General features: G+C 49.3%; 1 protein-coding gene across 1 annotated transcript; it reads left to right on the forward strand.

Annotated features, from left to right (window-relative positions):
• The first annotated feature begins 2163 nt into the window (after window positions 1-2163).
• Window positions 2164-5211, forward strand: LOC123412921 (G-type lectin S-receptor-like serine/threonine-protein kinase At2g19130). The gene is made up of 2 exons (XM_045105885.1): window positions 2164-2459; window positions 2565-5211. Exons 1-2 carry the CDS (start codon window positions 2294-2296, stop codon window positions 4922-4924), a joined length of 2526 nt encoding a protein of 841 aa, XP_044961820.1. The 5' UTR covers window positions 2164-2293; the 3' UTR covers window positions 4925-5211.
• Window positions 5212-16174: the final 10963 nt, after the last annotated feature.

Genomic DNA, 16174 nt, shown 5'->3' on the forward strand with positions numbered 1-16174 from the left:
AAACTGGCAAGGGAAAACGGCAAAAGGCAAAAGAAAATGGCAAAGGAAAAAAGGCAAATGAAAACGACAAATGTGAAGTGGGGGAGAGGAAAACGAGAGGCAACTGGCAAAAAAGGTAAATGTAAGAGATATGCCTAACAAACATGGTAGCCAGCTCTTCATCATTACTAATTGCTACCCATTTCTTTTCCCCATCGTAGTATTTGTATTCCACTTCATCAAGCAAACCTCAAGGATATTGGCTGCAAATTACCTCCCCAAATTGTTTGAAACTTCAATTACAAGCCATTGGCAACCGGTAATCGAAACCTCCTTGGAATTTCTTTGTATTCTCTGCATTCAACATGTATCGGTCCCTTCTAATGTACACCAAGAAAACAAACCCCAACTCCATCCTAACCGACGAAAAATAAAGACGCAATCAGCACACCATTAGCTAAACTAACCAGGCAAAGCAACTCGAGTCGATTGTTGAAATGCACAACTAAGTTCAATCTAAATAGGAGGCGTGACTTACCCCTCGGGAACCCAGTCGTGGACGCGGCAGATCTCCGGCCCGATGTCCGCCTCGCCAAAAACTCTGGGGTCGCCGCCGCTCGCCATTTCGCCCTCGGGTTCACCCTCGTACTTCCTCTGTGTGCACCAGCCCCCCACCTATCAGCGCTCCAGCCGGGCGCACGGAAGGAGGCCACGCCGCGCGCCGAGCACGTGGCGGGCGCCCCACCCGTGGCGTCGCAAGAAGGTGGCGGGTGGAACAGGTAACGATAGAGCAGGACGGCCGCGACCGCGGCCGCGCAGCTGGTGGCGGCGCAGGTGGTAGCGGCGGCGCAGATGGTGGTGGCGACGCAGGACGGTCGGCGGGCGGACGGGACAGAGTGGCATCGAGTGGCCACCGTAGGATTGATTTGGGGACGTTGTTGCACGATCCAACATGTCAGCTCCGGACCCACGTCCACGCGGTCCCACATGTAAGATCCGGACCCACTACCACTAACGTCGGCGAACGGAATGGACTCAAAATTGTCCGTTTGACCTCGCCATAGTAGTTGCGCACAGACTAGGGGCAAAACTAAACACGATTCGCAACTGAGGACAAAACTAAGCAAATGGACACCACTAAGGGCTATATATAAGAGAATACAATGTCTAACAGAATTGACAATGCATTTCTTTTTGGAAACGTTAAAAATCTCTGGTGTCGCCGGCGGCTGCAGCTGTCTACCTTTGGTCAAGAATAAACACATGGATTTGACTTGAGCTCAGTCTAACAAGAAGTTGAAAGTTTTTGCATAGTGTTTCTGTTGCTTCCGTGCCTAAGATTTCTTGACTCGAGCACAGCCAATCATTTCATGGTCAGACAAAAGCGCCGGAATATGCAGGAATGCTACATCTATGTAAATATTTACGTACGTCTATGAGATAATTTGATTTAACAATCATTGATTGGATTAAGAGAAGGATGAGACCCACCCATCTTTGGAAATCAGGGAGGCATGTTTAGATTAGTTGGAAGGTTTAATAAACATAATCTTATAATCTCCTCTACCCAGCTAAAATGAGATTATGGATTCCAAATGACATGTTATCCTTGTAAACTTCAAGAGAATTACGCAGTGTTACCGTCACTTTTCTATTTTTCCTTGTAAACTGAGGGCAAACATGTCATTGTACAATTTAAAAGCTGGTTTACAGTTTATATAATCTGGCCTCCAAACATGCTCACCTGGATTATTTTTATAAACCAGGTTATATAATCTATGTTCATAATCCAGATTATTATAATCTATTATGGTTCCAAACAGTATCTTAACAGGTCTAGCATTTTTGCGGAACATGTTCAGGTTCAGCCATCGCCTGCCTACCTTCGAAGAGACCCGTACACCTCACATCGACCCACAGAACTTTCAACTTCGCCACCAACCTCACTCCATGCATCCACCGCGGCGTCCTGAATTCCACCGGTCCACGGCGAATTCTCGTCGCCGGTCCGTTCCGCGACTCGTTCTTCCTCCACTAGAAGCAACGACAAACAACAGAGCCTGCAACAGTTTCTATGGTTGACAGCTTCACTGATGTGGACACACGGCCATGCCGCCGGGGACGGGATAGAGATAGACTGCGTGGCTGCGGTCAATCAATCATCAATGGATCAAGTAGTAAGTGTTGGCCTTCCGCCTCCCACGAACGCTCTCCAAGTACAAATAGCCGGTGCCGCTGCACCGAAACGACGGGAGGCACGGAGGGTGACGATCAACTTTCGCGGCAGCAAGGGCCAAGGGCACGAGAATAAGAGATGGCAGCTGGCGCGCTTCCTCTGGGTGTGTTCGTCGTCGTGATGCTCTGCGTGGGCATCGTGCGCGCGGCGGACGCGGACATCGTCGCGGCGGGCCGTCCGCTCTCCGGCGACCAGAAGCTGGTCTCTCCCGGCGGCAAATTCGCCTTGGGACTCTTCCATCCAGGTGAGTGCCTGTGCGCGCGCATGTCCGGCATGGCTTGACGGCTATGGTGTAAGCTCATAGTGGCCAGTGGTGTGAGATGTTTCTGCTCTGTTTTTCTTCTGGCAGCCGGAGCAGCCGACGGCAGCTGGTACGTCGGCATCTGGTACTACAAGATCCCGGTGCACACGCCGGTCTGGGTGGCCAACCGCGAGACGCCGGTGTCCAACACGTCGCGGCTTGCCATCGCGCCCGACGGCAACCTCGCTCTGTTCGGCGGCGCCGGCTCGATCGTCTGGTCCACGAACGCAAACACCAGCGGCGTCGCCAATGCCAGTGACACGGTCGCCGTCCTCCACGACTCCGGTAACCTCGTGCTCACGCCCGCGTCCAACGCCTCCGCTGTGCTGTGGCAGAGCTTCGACCACATCACGGACACGTGGCTTCCAGGCGGGAAGCTCAGGCGCGACAAGCGCACCGGCGTCGTCCAGGCTATGGCCTCGTGGAGGGCGCGCGGCGACCCCGCGCCGGGGATGTACGCCCTCCAGCTCGACCCGTCCGGAGCGAAGCAGTATCTGCTGCTGTCCAATGGCACCCGTCAGTACTGGGCCACCGGCAACTGGACAGGCAAGTACTTTACCGGCGCGCCGGAGGTCGCCGCGTCAAGGGGCGACTCCGGGTACACCTTCGAGTTCGTGGATAACGTCGAGGAGAGCTACTTCACGTATAACTTCGCCGTGAACACGACGGTGTACCGGTTCGTCATGGACGTGTCGGGGCAAGTCAAGGGGTGGTTCTGGGTGGAGGCCACCCAGGGATGGAACCTGGTCTACGCCGTGCCTCGCGGCTGCGGCGCGTTCGGCGTGTGTAGTGAGGGCTCGTCCACGGCGTGCGACTGCGCCCGGGGCTTCAGCCCGCAAAGTCCGGCGAGCTGGGGCCTCGGGGACTACATCGGCGGTTGCGTCCGGAACACCCAGCTGCTTCAGTGCCGTAACAACGGCAGTGGCCCGCCGGTAGTCTTGAACAAGGTGGAAGAGGACAAGTTCCTCCGCATCGACGGCGTGAGGCTCCCTGACGACGGCCGAATGGCGGGAGCCGCAAGCTCCGGCGACTGCCAACGCGCGTGTCTAGGGGGCTGCTCATGCTCCGCCTACGCGTACAACGGCAGCTGCTTCTTGTGGCACGGCGATCTGTTCAACTTACAGGACGGTGTCCTCGACGACCAGGCCGGCGCCGGGAGCCTGTACCTCCGTCTCGCTGCGTCGGAGCTCCCAGGCGCGCGAAGCCACGTACGGAGGGACATCAAGGTCGCCGCCGTGGCACTCGGGGTCGCGTGCTTCGTGATCGCCGCAGCCATTCTTCTCGTTCGTACGATAAGAGGTACGATGAAGAGGAGAAGAAGAAGGAGACTCAACGTTCTCGCCGTCGGCGATGGCTGTGTGAGCTACAAGTACAGCGACCTGCAGTCCCTGACCAAGAACTTCACCGACAAGATCGGCGCCGGCGCCTTCGGGTCAGTGTTCAAGGGCCAGTTCTCCGATGACACCGTTGTGGCCGTCAAGAAACTGGAGGGGCTCCGGCAAGGCGAGAAGCAGTTCCGGGCGGAGGTGAGCACGCTGGGCACCATCCAGCACGTCAACCTGATCCGCATGCTCGGCTTCTGCTCCGACGGCGGCGACCGGAAGCTTCTCGTGTACGAGTACATGCCCAACGGCTCGCTGGACCGGCACCTGTTCCGCAAGACGTTCTACGTCCTGAGCTGGCAGGTACGGCACCAGATCGCCGTCGGCGTGGCCAAGGGGCTCGCCTACCTGCACGACAAGTGCCGGGACTGCATCATCCACTGCGACGTGAAGCCGGAGAACATCCTCCTGGACGCCTCCTTCGGCGCCAAGGTGGCGGACTTCGGGCTCGCCAAGCTCGTCGGCCGGGACTTCAGCCGGGTGCTCACCACCATGCGCGGCACCGTAGGGTACCTGGCGCCGGAGTGGATCAGCGGCGAGGCGATCACGGCCAAGGCGGACGTGTTCAGCTACGGGATGATGCTCTTCGAGATGGTGTCCGGGAGGCGGAACGTGGAGCACGGAGAGAGGCGGTCGTCCGTGGCGTCGGCGGCGGAGGAGCGCCCGGCGACGACCTTCTTCCCGTTGCTGGTCGCGAGGAGGCTGGCGGAGGGCGACGTGATGACGTTGCTAGATCCCGAGCTGGAAGGGGATGCCAACGCCGAGGAGGTGAGGAGGGTGTGTAACGTGGCCTGCTGGTGCATCCAGCACGACGTCGACGCGCGGCCGACGATGGGGGAAGTGGTGCAGGTGCTAGAGGGGCTGACGGAGCTCGAGACGCCACCGGTGCCTCAATACCTCGAGGTGCTCGTGGGGCAGCCGGTACACGAGACGGCGTACCAAAGCGCGGAGCAGCTTGAAGCGCCCGCGGGACGGCCGGTACACGGAACAGTGTACCATTCCACAGAGCAGTTTCTCCGTCCGTAGTAGCGAGAGTGTATCCCGTAGTCTGCGGCGCAATGGAGCACTCTTTTTTTTTTTAGATCCGCCATGGAGCACTACCCACCTGTGATTCTTGCGTCTGCTGCAGCATCCGCCGGGCGTTCGCCCCCTGTTTGACCACGCGCCTGCCGTGGCCAGATGCTTCCACGGTTCTGGCCCGGCGGCATGCGCCCCATCCTCCTTCCATGGCCTACGGCCGCGAGGTTCTATGTCGCCTTCATGGTTGAGTACGTACCCTAGCATCAACCTCAGAGTCTGTTTGGTTTCAATAAGTCAGGTGACTTAAACCCACGTCTGTTTGGTTGTCATCTGACTTATAAGTCACCTAACCATGTAGAAATGGATGATTTATAAGTTTTAAGTTGGGGTAGAGCAACTTATGACTTATAAGTTGGGATGATTTATAAGTTGGGTCTGTTTGACAAGATAAGTTACTTTTTGCACTTTTCAACTTATAAGATGATGACTTATTTGGAACCAAACAGGCCCTTACTATGTTGCCTTGTTTACGGCATCAACGCATACCAAACCATCCTACTTCCTACACCGTGGATAAGCTCGTCCATGTGCACCATGTATAAAGGGTAATATAGATTTTTCCTTAACTGTATTCAGTTTGGGTATATACATATGAAAAATAAAGTGTTTTTAAGGGGAGTCGAACTCCAGACCAGTAGTTTGTAGACCTCCTCATCAGTTGAGCTAACAATTGTTGATGAGAGAATGAATCTATATAACCAAAATACTGAGTACATCGAAAGATACTTTTATTCAAAAGCTTTGACATTTGCTGAAAAAATATGAACACATTTCAAGAAAGAATGCGAATAATCTTTGCAAATCGTGAACAAAGCACGTAACTGAAAGAATCTTTTAGAACATGAACATTTTTGTAAATGCCCAGGCGTACTGAAACTTGCATATGACGTAGACACACAACCGAGAGTCAAAGAAGGAGCCAACGGATGGCGTCTTCAAGTTCTGCATTTGCTTAGAATGTCCAAAAATAAAACATATACAGCGAGAATTATTAAAAAGTTCATACATTTGGAAAAAAAGTTTATTAATTGTAAATAAATTTGATCAATTTTCTAAAAAGTTCATAGATTTTCAAAGAAGTTCGCGAATTTAAGAAATAGTTCATAAATTTAGAAAAAAAACTTCATCAATTTTGGGGAAAAGCTCACAGGTTTTGAAGAATAGTTGACAAAGTTTTTGAAAAAATCATCGTTTGTGAAAAAAATAAAAGTTTTAAAAATCGCAAGCATCTAGAAAGGAAAAAAACAAAAAGATAACAAACAGAGAATAGTGCGCTTCTGCATGCCTTATTGGAATAAACAAAAACGTACATAGCATGTTAGGTCTAGTTGCCCAGTTGGTTAGTATAGCCTTGTTAATTCATGAATGATCGTGGCTCGAATCCTGGCGGACGACTTATTAGAAAGTAAATAATGCAAGAATGGGCTGGCCCAATATAGGACGGTGTGCACGTTTCTTGAGAAAAAATATATAATGTATATATGAATATGATCATCATATTCTTTTTAACGAAGAGGTATCGGCTAATTTGAACCGTTCTTATGTTTGGGGATGTACCAAAGCAGAAGTATTATTTTATTACTACTCGCCTTCCTTGAACTCTTCGTGGCTCTACTTCCACTGCAGCTCGCTAAACATTCAGCTGCTCATCTACTGTATTTGCCAGGGGCGGAGCCCAATAGGACCACCCTGTGGCACAGGCTCCAAATATGTTTTTAGTACTAATTACCAGGAATAAAGCTCAAGGCATCAGGATAGGCAAGCAGAAGTGCTACACGGCCCATGAAATTTGCCTTTAGAAGGCTCTCGCGCTCAACGCTGATCCATTCGATCCGTGTACTGTCACTTATGTACGTTGCAGCCTACATCAGGAACGTTTGTTGCACACGGTAGGCACTTATGCACGCACGCACGCACGACCAATCGATCCGGCTATATGATGAACATAGCAAATCCATCCCCTGATTAGGGTTTGCTCAAAGAACAATTGATTAGGGAACCGTCTCCTCTCGTCGGCCTTTGTTGTCCCGACTTCCGGAACAGCCAACGATCGTAGCGGTGGCCGCCGGCAAGCGATCCACATATACCCCACGTCTATATTGATATGATTGACATTTGATTTGATCTGTTCCTATGCCAAGCGGCGAGGCGCCCGACACACGGTCACGCGGCTACCCGTAGTTACGACATCCCGCGAGGAAGTAAGGCAAGCCGGCTCGTGTTACTTTTCTTCCCTCTCTTCTAGATGTTTTTCTTCTACAGATTACAATCATGACTCCCTCGATTCTAATTATGCTTTGTATATAATTTTATGTGTAATTTCCCCTAAAAAATTACAAGTTGTAAAGATTGTACTGAATTAAACCCTATTTAAATAAATTTACATGAATGTGTTTTGGCTAAACGTGGGGCATCGGGCAGTGTTTTAACACTAATAACTATATATATAGTTCATGTCAGGCAAGTTCTTTATTTAGCATTATATTAAAATTTTGCATTTTGTTTCTATACCTCAACGTAGTTTGTGTCTGAAATACATCTTTATCCAGTGCATCAGTGCTTGAAAAATATTTAGTACATCGGTACTTGAAAAATTTATACTATGGTTAAATGATGCATTAGGGTCACATTAGCTCCAGCTCCGCCCCTGGTCTTTGCTGCGAGGTCGACCACCACGTCATGTACTCCAATTTCAAACTAGAGCAATTTTCACTTTATGAACAAGAAGAGCTTTCACCGTCAAGTTCTTATGAACTGGGAATGCCTACACTACCCTTAAAATCAACGGCAGCAACATGAACCGGCATCCTTATATTTTCTATTAAGAAACATTGTATACATTAGGACAAAAATCAATCTTTAGTGTAACAAAGAAACAAAATGGAAAGAAGACAAACTAAATAGAATGACACTGTTATTCAAAAGAAAAAGAATATTAAGTTGCATAAAAATGAAGGACATGCAAATGTGTGCATCCGATGTGAGTTGTGTTGTTTTTATTAATAAAGAAAAAAAATAAGAATACAAATTCAAAACACAAGGGTGAAAAAGGAAAATTAGTAGAAAAAGAAAAATAAAAAGAAAGCATCAATAATAAACCCACATAGAAGACCGCCCAAGCCGGGTGTGTAGTTGCAAAAAATAATTAGTTGTAGCAGTTGCAGTCGAGGACAACACTTGCAACTCCGAGTCGACATGCAACTACCCCCCCCCCCCCCCCCTCCCGTTCCCTCCCTCCCAACATGAAAGAAAGTTAAGTTGCAACCATATTGAAAGACATGCAATTGCAGCCAGGGGCGAACGTTGCAGTTGCATGTCGCAACTACCCCCCCCCCCTCCCCCGCCTCCCCCTTACAAAAACACAAGGCCAATTACAACCAGGAGGGAGACACACAGTTGCATTCGGGGGCGACACTTGTAGTTGAATGCCTACTATTGGACATGCAACTCCAACCCCACCTACCTCTCCCGCCACTCTTACTAAACAAAGGTTAGTAGTAGTAGCGGTGTGTGGACATTTAATTGCATTAGGTGCTAACACTTGCAGTTGCAAAACCTAGTGTCAGACATGCAACTACCCCCTCTCCCCGACGCCCACTCACAAAACAAAGAATGGCAGTTGCATTGGGTGTGTATGTTGGAAATATGCCCTAGAGACAATAATAAAATGGTTATTATCATATTTCCTTGTTCATGATAATCGTCTATTGTTCATGCTATAATTGTATTAACAGGAAACAGTAATACATGTGTGAATAAATAGATCACAATGTGTCCCTAGCAAGCCTCTAGTTGGCTACCTCGTTCATCAATAGATGATCATGGTTTCCTGATCATGGGCATTAGATGTCACTGATAGCGGGATCACATCATTGGGGGAATGATGTGATGGACAAGACCCAATCATAAGCATAGCACTAGATCGTGTTGTTCGTATGCTAACGCTTTTCTAATGTCAAGTGTCTTTTCCTTCGACCGTGAGATTGTGCAACTCCCGGATACCGTAGGAGTGCTTTTGGTGTATCAAACGTCACAACGTAACTGGGTGACTATAAAGGTGCATTACGGGTACCTATGAAAGTGTCTGTTGGGTTGGTACAAATCAAGATCGGGATTTTGTCACTCCGTGTGACGGAGAGGTATCGCTGGGCCCACTCGGTAGAACATCATCATGAGCTCAATGTGACTAAGGAGTTAGTCACACGATGACGTGCTACGGAACGAGTAAAGAGACTTACCGGTAACGAGATTGAACAAGGTATAGGAATACCGACGATCGAATCTCGGGCAAGTTCTATACCGACACACAAAGGGAATTGTATACGGGATTGATTGAATCCTTGACATCGTGGTTCATCCGATGAGATCATCGTGGAACGTGTGGGAGCCACCATTGGTATCCAGATCCCGCTGATGGTTATTGGTCGGAGAACGTCTCGGTCATGTCTGCATGCTTCCCGAACCCGTAGGGTCTACACACTTAAGGTTCGATGACGCTAGGGTTATAGGGAAATGTTATACGTGTTGGAAATATGCCCTAGAGGCAATAATAATTAGTTATTATTATATTTCTTTGTTCATGATAATCGTTTATTATCCATGCTATAATTGTATTGATTGGAAACACAATACTTGTGTGGATACATAGACAAAACACTGTCCCTAGTAAGCCTCTAGTTGACTAGCTCGTTGATCAAAGATGGTCAAGGTTTCCTGGCCATAGGAAAGTGTTGTTACTTGATAACGGGATCACATCATTAGGAGAATCATGTGATGGACTAGACCCAAACTAATAGACGTAGCATGTTGATCGTGTCATTTTGTTGCTACTGTTTTCTGCATGTCAAGTATTTGTTCCAATGACCATGAGATCATATAACTCACTGACACCGGAGGAATGCTTTGTGTGTATAAAACGTCGCAACGTAACTGGGTGACTATAAAGATGCTCTATAGGTATCTCCGAAGGTGTTCGTTGAGTTAGTATAGATCAAGACTGGGATTTATCACTCCGTATGACGGAGAGGTATCTCGGGCCCACTCGGTAATACAACATCACAGACAAGCCTTGCAAGCAATGTGACTTAGTGTAAGTTGCGGGATCTTGTATTACGGAACGAGTAAAGAGACTTGCCGGTAAACGAGATTGAAATAGGTATGCGGATACTGACGATCGAATCTCAGGCAAGTAACATACCGAAGGACAAAGGGAATGACATACGGGATTATATGAATCCTTGGCACTGAGGTTCAACCGATAAAGATCTTCGGAATATGTAGGATCCAATATGGGCATCCAGGTCCCGCTATTGGGTATTGACCGAGGAGTCCCTCGGGTCATGTCTACATAGTTCTCGAACCCGCAGGGTCAGCACACTTAAGGTTCGACGATGTTTTATGCGTATTTGAGTTATATGGTTGGTTACCGAATGTTGTTCGGAGTCCCGGATGGGATCACGGACGTCACGAGGGTTTCTGGAATGGTCCGGAGACGAAGATTGATATATAGGATGACCTCATTGGTTATCGGAAAGTTTCCGGGCATTATCGGAAAAGTTTCGGGCTCATCGGTAGTGTACCGGGAGTGCCGGGAGGGGTGACGGGGACCATCGAGAGGGGTGTCACGCCCCAAGGGGTCTCATGGGCTATGGGAAGAGATAAACCAGCCCCTGGTGGGCTGGAATAAGTTCCCACTAAGGCCCATAAGGTTTGAGAAGGGAAAAACACAAGGTGGAAAGAGTTTCCAAGTGGGAAGGTGGAATCCTACTCCAAGTAGGATTGGAGTAGGACTCCTCCACCTCAAATTTCGGCCAAACCTTGAGGTTTGAGGCTGCCTCCTCCCCTCCCTCCCTCCTATATATACTGAGGTATTAGGGCTGATTTGAGACAACTTTTGCCACGGCAGCCCGACCACATACCTCCACGGTTTTTCCTCTAGATCGCGTTTCAGCGGAGCTCGGGCGGAGCCCTGCTGAGATTAGATCACCACCAACCTCCGGAGTGCCGTCACGCTGCCGGAGAACTCATCTACCTCTCTGTATCTCTTGCTGGATCAAGAAGGCCGAGATCATCCTTGAGCTGTATGTGTGTTGAACGCGGAGGTGCCGTCCGTTCGGCACTAGATCGGAGCGGATCGTGGGACGCATCGCGGGACGGTTCGTGGGACGGTTCGCGGGGCGGATCGAGGGACGTGAGGACGTTCCACTACATCAACCGCGTTTCTTAACGCTTCTGTTGTGTGATCTACAAGGGTACGTAGATCGGAAATCCCCTCTTGTAGATGGACATCACCATGATAGGTCTTCGTGCGCGTAGGAAAATTTTTGTTTCCCATGCGACGTTCCCCAACAATATGAGGTTGCCGAAAGTTGTTCGAAGTCCCGGATAAGATCCCGGACGTCACGAGGAGCTCCGGAATGGTCCGGAGGTAAAGATTAATATATAGGATGGATGGTTTTGGACACCGGAAATGTTTCGGGCGTCACCGGTAGCGTACCGGGACCACCGGGACCATTTCCGGTGGTCACCAAGCCCAAGAGGTAGCATGGGAAAAAGAGGGAGGGCAACCATCCCAAAGTGGGCTGATGCGCCTCCCACAAGAGGCCCAAGGTGCAGGAGGGAGAGAAGGGGGGGAACCCTCGCGCCGGTGGGCCTAAGGCCCACCTAAGGGGTGCGCCACCCCCTCCCCCTGCCCTAGCCGCCGCACCTCCCATCCGGGGGGGCTGCCGCACCACCTAGGGGGGAAACCCTAGGGGTGGCACCCCCCTCCCCACCTCCTATAAATACCTAGGGGTTTGGTGCTGTTTGAACACACCGTTTCTTCTCCCCTCGGCACAACCCTGCCCCCCTCCTTCCTCCTTCTCTCGCGGTGCTTGGCGAAGCCCTGCCGGGAGACCTCGTCTCTCCATCGACACCACGCCGTTGTGCTGCCGAAGATCTTCCCCAACCTCTCCCTCCTCCTTGCTGGATCAAGGAGCGGGAGACGTCACCGGGCTACATTTTGTGTTGAACGCGGAGGTGTCGTGGTTCGGCACTAGATCGGAATCACACCGCGATCTGAATCGCTGCGAGTACGACTCCATCAACCACGTTCTAGCAACGCTTCCGCTTAGCGATCTTCAAAGGTATGAAGATGCACTTGTTGGGGAACGTCGCATGGGAAACAAAAAATTTCCTACACGCACGAAGACCTATCATGGTGATGTCCATCTACGAGAGGGGATGAGTGATCTACGTACCCTTGTAGACTGTACAGCAGAAGCGTTAGAGAACGCGGTTGATGTAGTGGAACGTCCTCACGTCCCTCGATCTGCCCCGCGAACAATCCCGCGATCAGTCCCACGATCTAGTACCGAACGGACGGCACCTCCGCGTTCAGCACACGTACAGCTCGACGATGACCTCGGCCTTCTTGATCCAGCAAGAGAGACGGAGAGGTAGAAGAGTTCTCCGGCAGCGTGACGGCGCTCCGGAGGTTGGTGATGACCTTGTCTCAGCAGGGCTCCGCCCGAGCTCCGCAGAAACGCGATCTAGAGGAAAAATCGTGGAGGTATGTGGTCGGGCTGCCGTGGAAAAGTCGTCTCAAATCAGCCCTAAAACCTCCGTATCTATAGGTGGGAGGGAGGGGGCCTTGCCTTGGGGCTCAAGGAGCCCCAAGGGGGTCGGCCGAGTCCAAGGGGGAGGACTCTCCCCCCCCAAACCGAGTTGGACTAGGTTTGGTGGGAGGGAGTCCCCCTTCCTTCCCACCTCCTCCTTTTTTTTTCTTTTCTCTCTTGATTTTCTTCTCCTTGGCGCATAGGGCACTTGTGGGCTGTCCCACCAGCCCACTAAGGGCTGGTGTGTCTCCCCCAAGGCCTATGGGCTTCCCCGGGGTGGGTTGCCCCCCCGGTGAACTCCCGGAACCCATTCGTCATTCCCGGTACATTCCCGGTAACTCCGAAAACCTTCCGGTAATCAAATGAGGTCATCCTATATATCAATCTTCGTTTCCGGACCATTCCGGAAACCCTCGTGACGTCCGTGATCTCATCCGGGACTCCGAACAACATTCGGTAACCAACCATATAACTCAAATACACATAAAACAACGTCGAACCTTAAGTGTGCAGACCCTGCGGGTTCGAGAACTATGTAGACATGACCCGAGAGACTCCTCGGTCAATATCCAATAGCGGGACCTGGATGCCCATATTGGATCCTACATATTCTACGAAGATCTTATCGTTTGAACCTCAGTGCCAAGGATTCATATAATCCCGTATGTCATTCCCTTTGTCCTTCGGTATGTTACTTGCCCGAGATTCGATCGTCAGTATCTGCATACCTATTTCAATCTCGTTTACCGGCAAGTCTCTTTACTCGTTCCGTAATACAAGATCCCGCAACTTACACTAAGTTACATTGCTTGCAAGGCTTGTGTGTGATGTTGTATTACCGAGTGGGCCCCGAGATACCTCTCCGTCACACGGAGTGACAAATCCCAGTCTTGATCCATACTAACTCAACTAACACCTTCGGAGATACCTGTAGAGCATCTTTATAGTCACCCAGTTACGTTGCGACGTTTGATACACACAAAGCATTCCTCCGGTGTCAGTGAGTTATATGATCTCATGGTCATAGGAATAAATACTTGACACGCAGAAAACAGTAGCAACAAAATGACACGATCAACATGCTACGTCTATTAGTTTGGGTCTACTCCATCAGGTGATTCTCCCAATGACGTGATCCAGTTATCAAGCAACAACACCTTGTTCATAATCAGAAGACACTGACTATCATCGATCAACTGGCTAGCCAACTAGAGGCATGCTAGGGACGGTGTTTTGTCTATGTATCCACACATGTAAATGAGTCTTCATTCAATACAATTATAGCATGGATAATAAACTATTATCTTGATACAGGAATTATAATAATAACTATATTTATTATTGCCTCTAGGGCATAATTCCAACAGTCTCCCACTTGCACTAGAGTCAATAATCTAGCCCTCACATCACCATGTGAATTACATTGTAATAAATCTAACACCCATACAGTTCTGGTGTCGATCATGTTTTGGCCATGGAAGAGGTTTAGTCAGCGGGTCTGCTACATTCAGATCCATGTGTACTTTGCATATATTTATGTCCTCTTCCTCGACGTAGTCGCGGATGAGGTTGTAGCGTCGTTTGATGTGTCTGGTCTTCTTGTGAAACCGTGGTTCCTTTGCTAAGGCAATGGGACCAGTGTTGTCACAGAACAAGGTTATTGGATTCAGTGCGCTTGGCACCACTCCAAGATCCGTCATGAACTGCTTCATCCAGACACCCTCCTTAGCCGCCTCCGAGGCAGCCATGTACTCCGCTTCACATGTAGAATCTGCTACGACGCTTTGCTTGGAACTGCACCAGCTTACTGCACCCCATTAAGAATAAATACGTATCCGGTTTGTGACTTAGAGTCGTCCGGATATGTGTCAAAGCTTGCATCGACGTAACCTTTTACGGCGAGCTCTTCGTCACCTCCATACACGAGAAACATCTCCTTAGTCCTTTTCAGGTACTTCAGGATATTCTTGACCGCTGTCCAGTGATCCACTCCTGGATTACTCTGGAACCTACCTGCCATACTTATGGACAGGCTAACATCCGGTCTAGTGCACAGCATCGCATACATGATAGAACCTATGGCTGAAGCATAGGGGACGGAGTGCATATGCTCTCTATCTTCATCAGTTGCTGGGCACTGAGTCTTACTCAATCTCGTACCTTGTAAAACTGGCAAGAACCCTTTCTTGGACTGTTCCATCTTGAACCTCTTCAAAACTTTATCAAGGTATGTGCTTTGTGAAAGTCCTATTAGGCGTTTTGATCTATCCCTATAGATCTTAATGCCTAGAATGTAAGCAGCTTCTCCTAGGTCCTTCATAGAGAAACTTTTATTCAAGTAACCTTTTATGCTCTCCAAAAACTCTAAGTTGTTTCCAATCAGTAATATGTCATCCACATATAATATTAGAAACGCCACAGAGCTCCCACTCACTTTCTTGTAAATACAAGATTCTCCAACCACTTTTATAAACCCAAATGCTTTGATCACCTCATCAAAGCGTTTGTTCCAACTCCGAGATGCTTGCACCAGTCCATAAATGGATCGCTGGAGCTTGCACACCTTGTTAGCATTCTTAGGATCGACAAAACCTTCGGGTTGCATCATATACAACTCTTCCTTAAGGAAACCGTTAAGGAACGCCGTTTTGACATCCATCTGCCAGATTTCATAATCGAAAAATGCAGCTATTGCTAACATGATTCTGACGGACTTAAGCATCGCTACGGGTGAGAAAGTCTCATCGTAGTCAACACCTGGAACTTGTGAAAAACCCTTTGCCACAAGTCGAGCTTTATAAACGGTCACATTACCGTCAGCGTCCGTCTTCTTCTTAAAGATCCATTTATTCTGAATAGCCTTGCGGCCCTCAGGTAGTATCTCCAAAGTCCACACTTTGTTCTCATACATGGATCCTATCTCGGATTTCATGGCTTCTAGCCATTTGTTGGAATCTGGGCCCACCATTGCTTCTTCATAATTTGCAGGTTCATTGTTGTCCAACAACATGATTGATAAGACGGGATTACCGTACCACTCTGGAGCAGCGCGTGATCTCGTCGACCTGCGTGGTTCAACAGAAACTTGAACTGGAGTTTCATGATCATCATCATTAACTTCCTCCTCAACCGGCGTCGCAACGACAGAGGTTTCCCCTTGCCCTGCGCCACCATCCAGAGGGATGAGAGGTTCGACAACCTCGTCAAGTTCTATCTTCCTCCCACTCAATTCTCTCGAGAGAAACTCCTTCTCGAGAAAAGTTCCGTTCTTAGCAACAAACACTTTGCCCTCGGATTTGAGATAGAAGGTGTACCCAACTGTCTCTTTTGGGTAACCTATGAAGACGCATTTTTCCGCTTTGGGTTCCAGCTTTTCAGGCTGAAGCTTTTTGACATAAGCATCACATCCCCAAACTTTAAGAAACGACAACTTTGGCCTTTTGCCATACCACAGTTCGTATGGTGTCGTCTCAACGGATTTTGATGGTGCCCTATTTAAAGTGAATGCAGCTGTTTCTAATGCATAACCCCAAAATGATAACGGCAAATCAGTAAGAGACATCATAGATCGCACCATCTCTAACAAAGTACGATTACGACG

This window comes from Hordeum vulgare, chromosome 1H (assembly GCF_904849725.1).
Source record: "Hordeum vulgare subsp. vulgare chromosome 1H, MorexV3_pseudomolecules_assembly, whole genome shotgun sequence".
NCBI classification, from domain to species: domain Eukaryota; kingdom Viridiplantae; phylum Streptophyta; class Magnoliopsida; order Poales; family Poaceae; genus Hordeum; species Hordeum vulgare.

Bases quoted from the DNA above. Each gene is read 5' to 3' on its own strand.
- LOC123412921 (XM_045105885.1), top strand. From the start codon at position 2,294: ATGGCAGCTGGCGCGCTTCCTCTGGGTGTGTTCGTCGTCGTGATGCTC. The intron at 2,460-2,564 runs GTGAGTGCCTGT...TTCTTCTGGCAG, and splicing joins CTTGGGACTCTTCCATCCAG to CCGGAGCAGCCGACGGCAGC.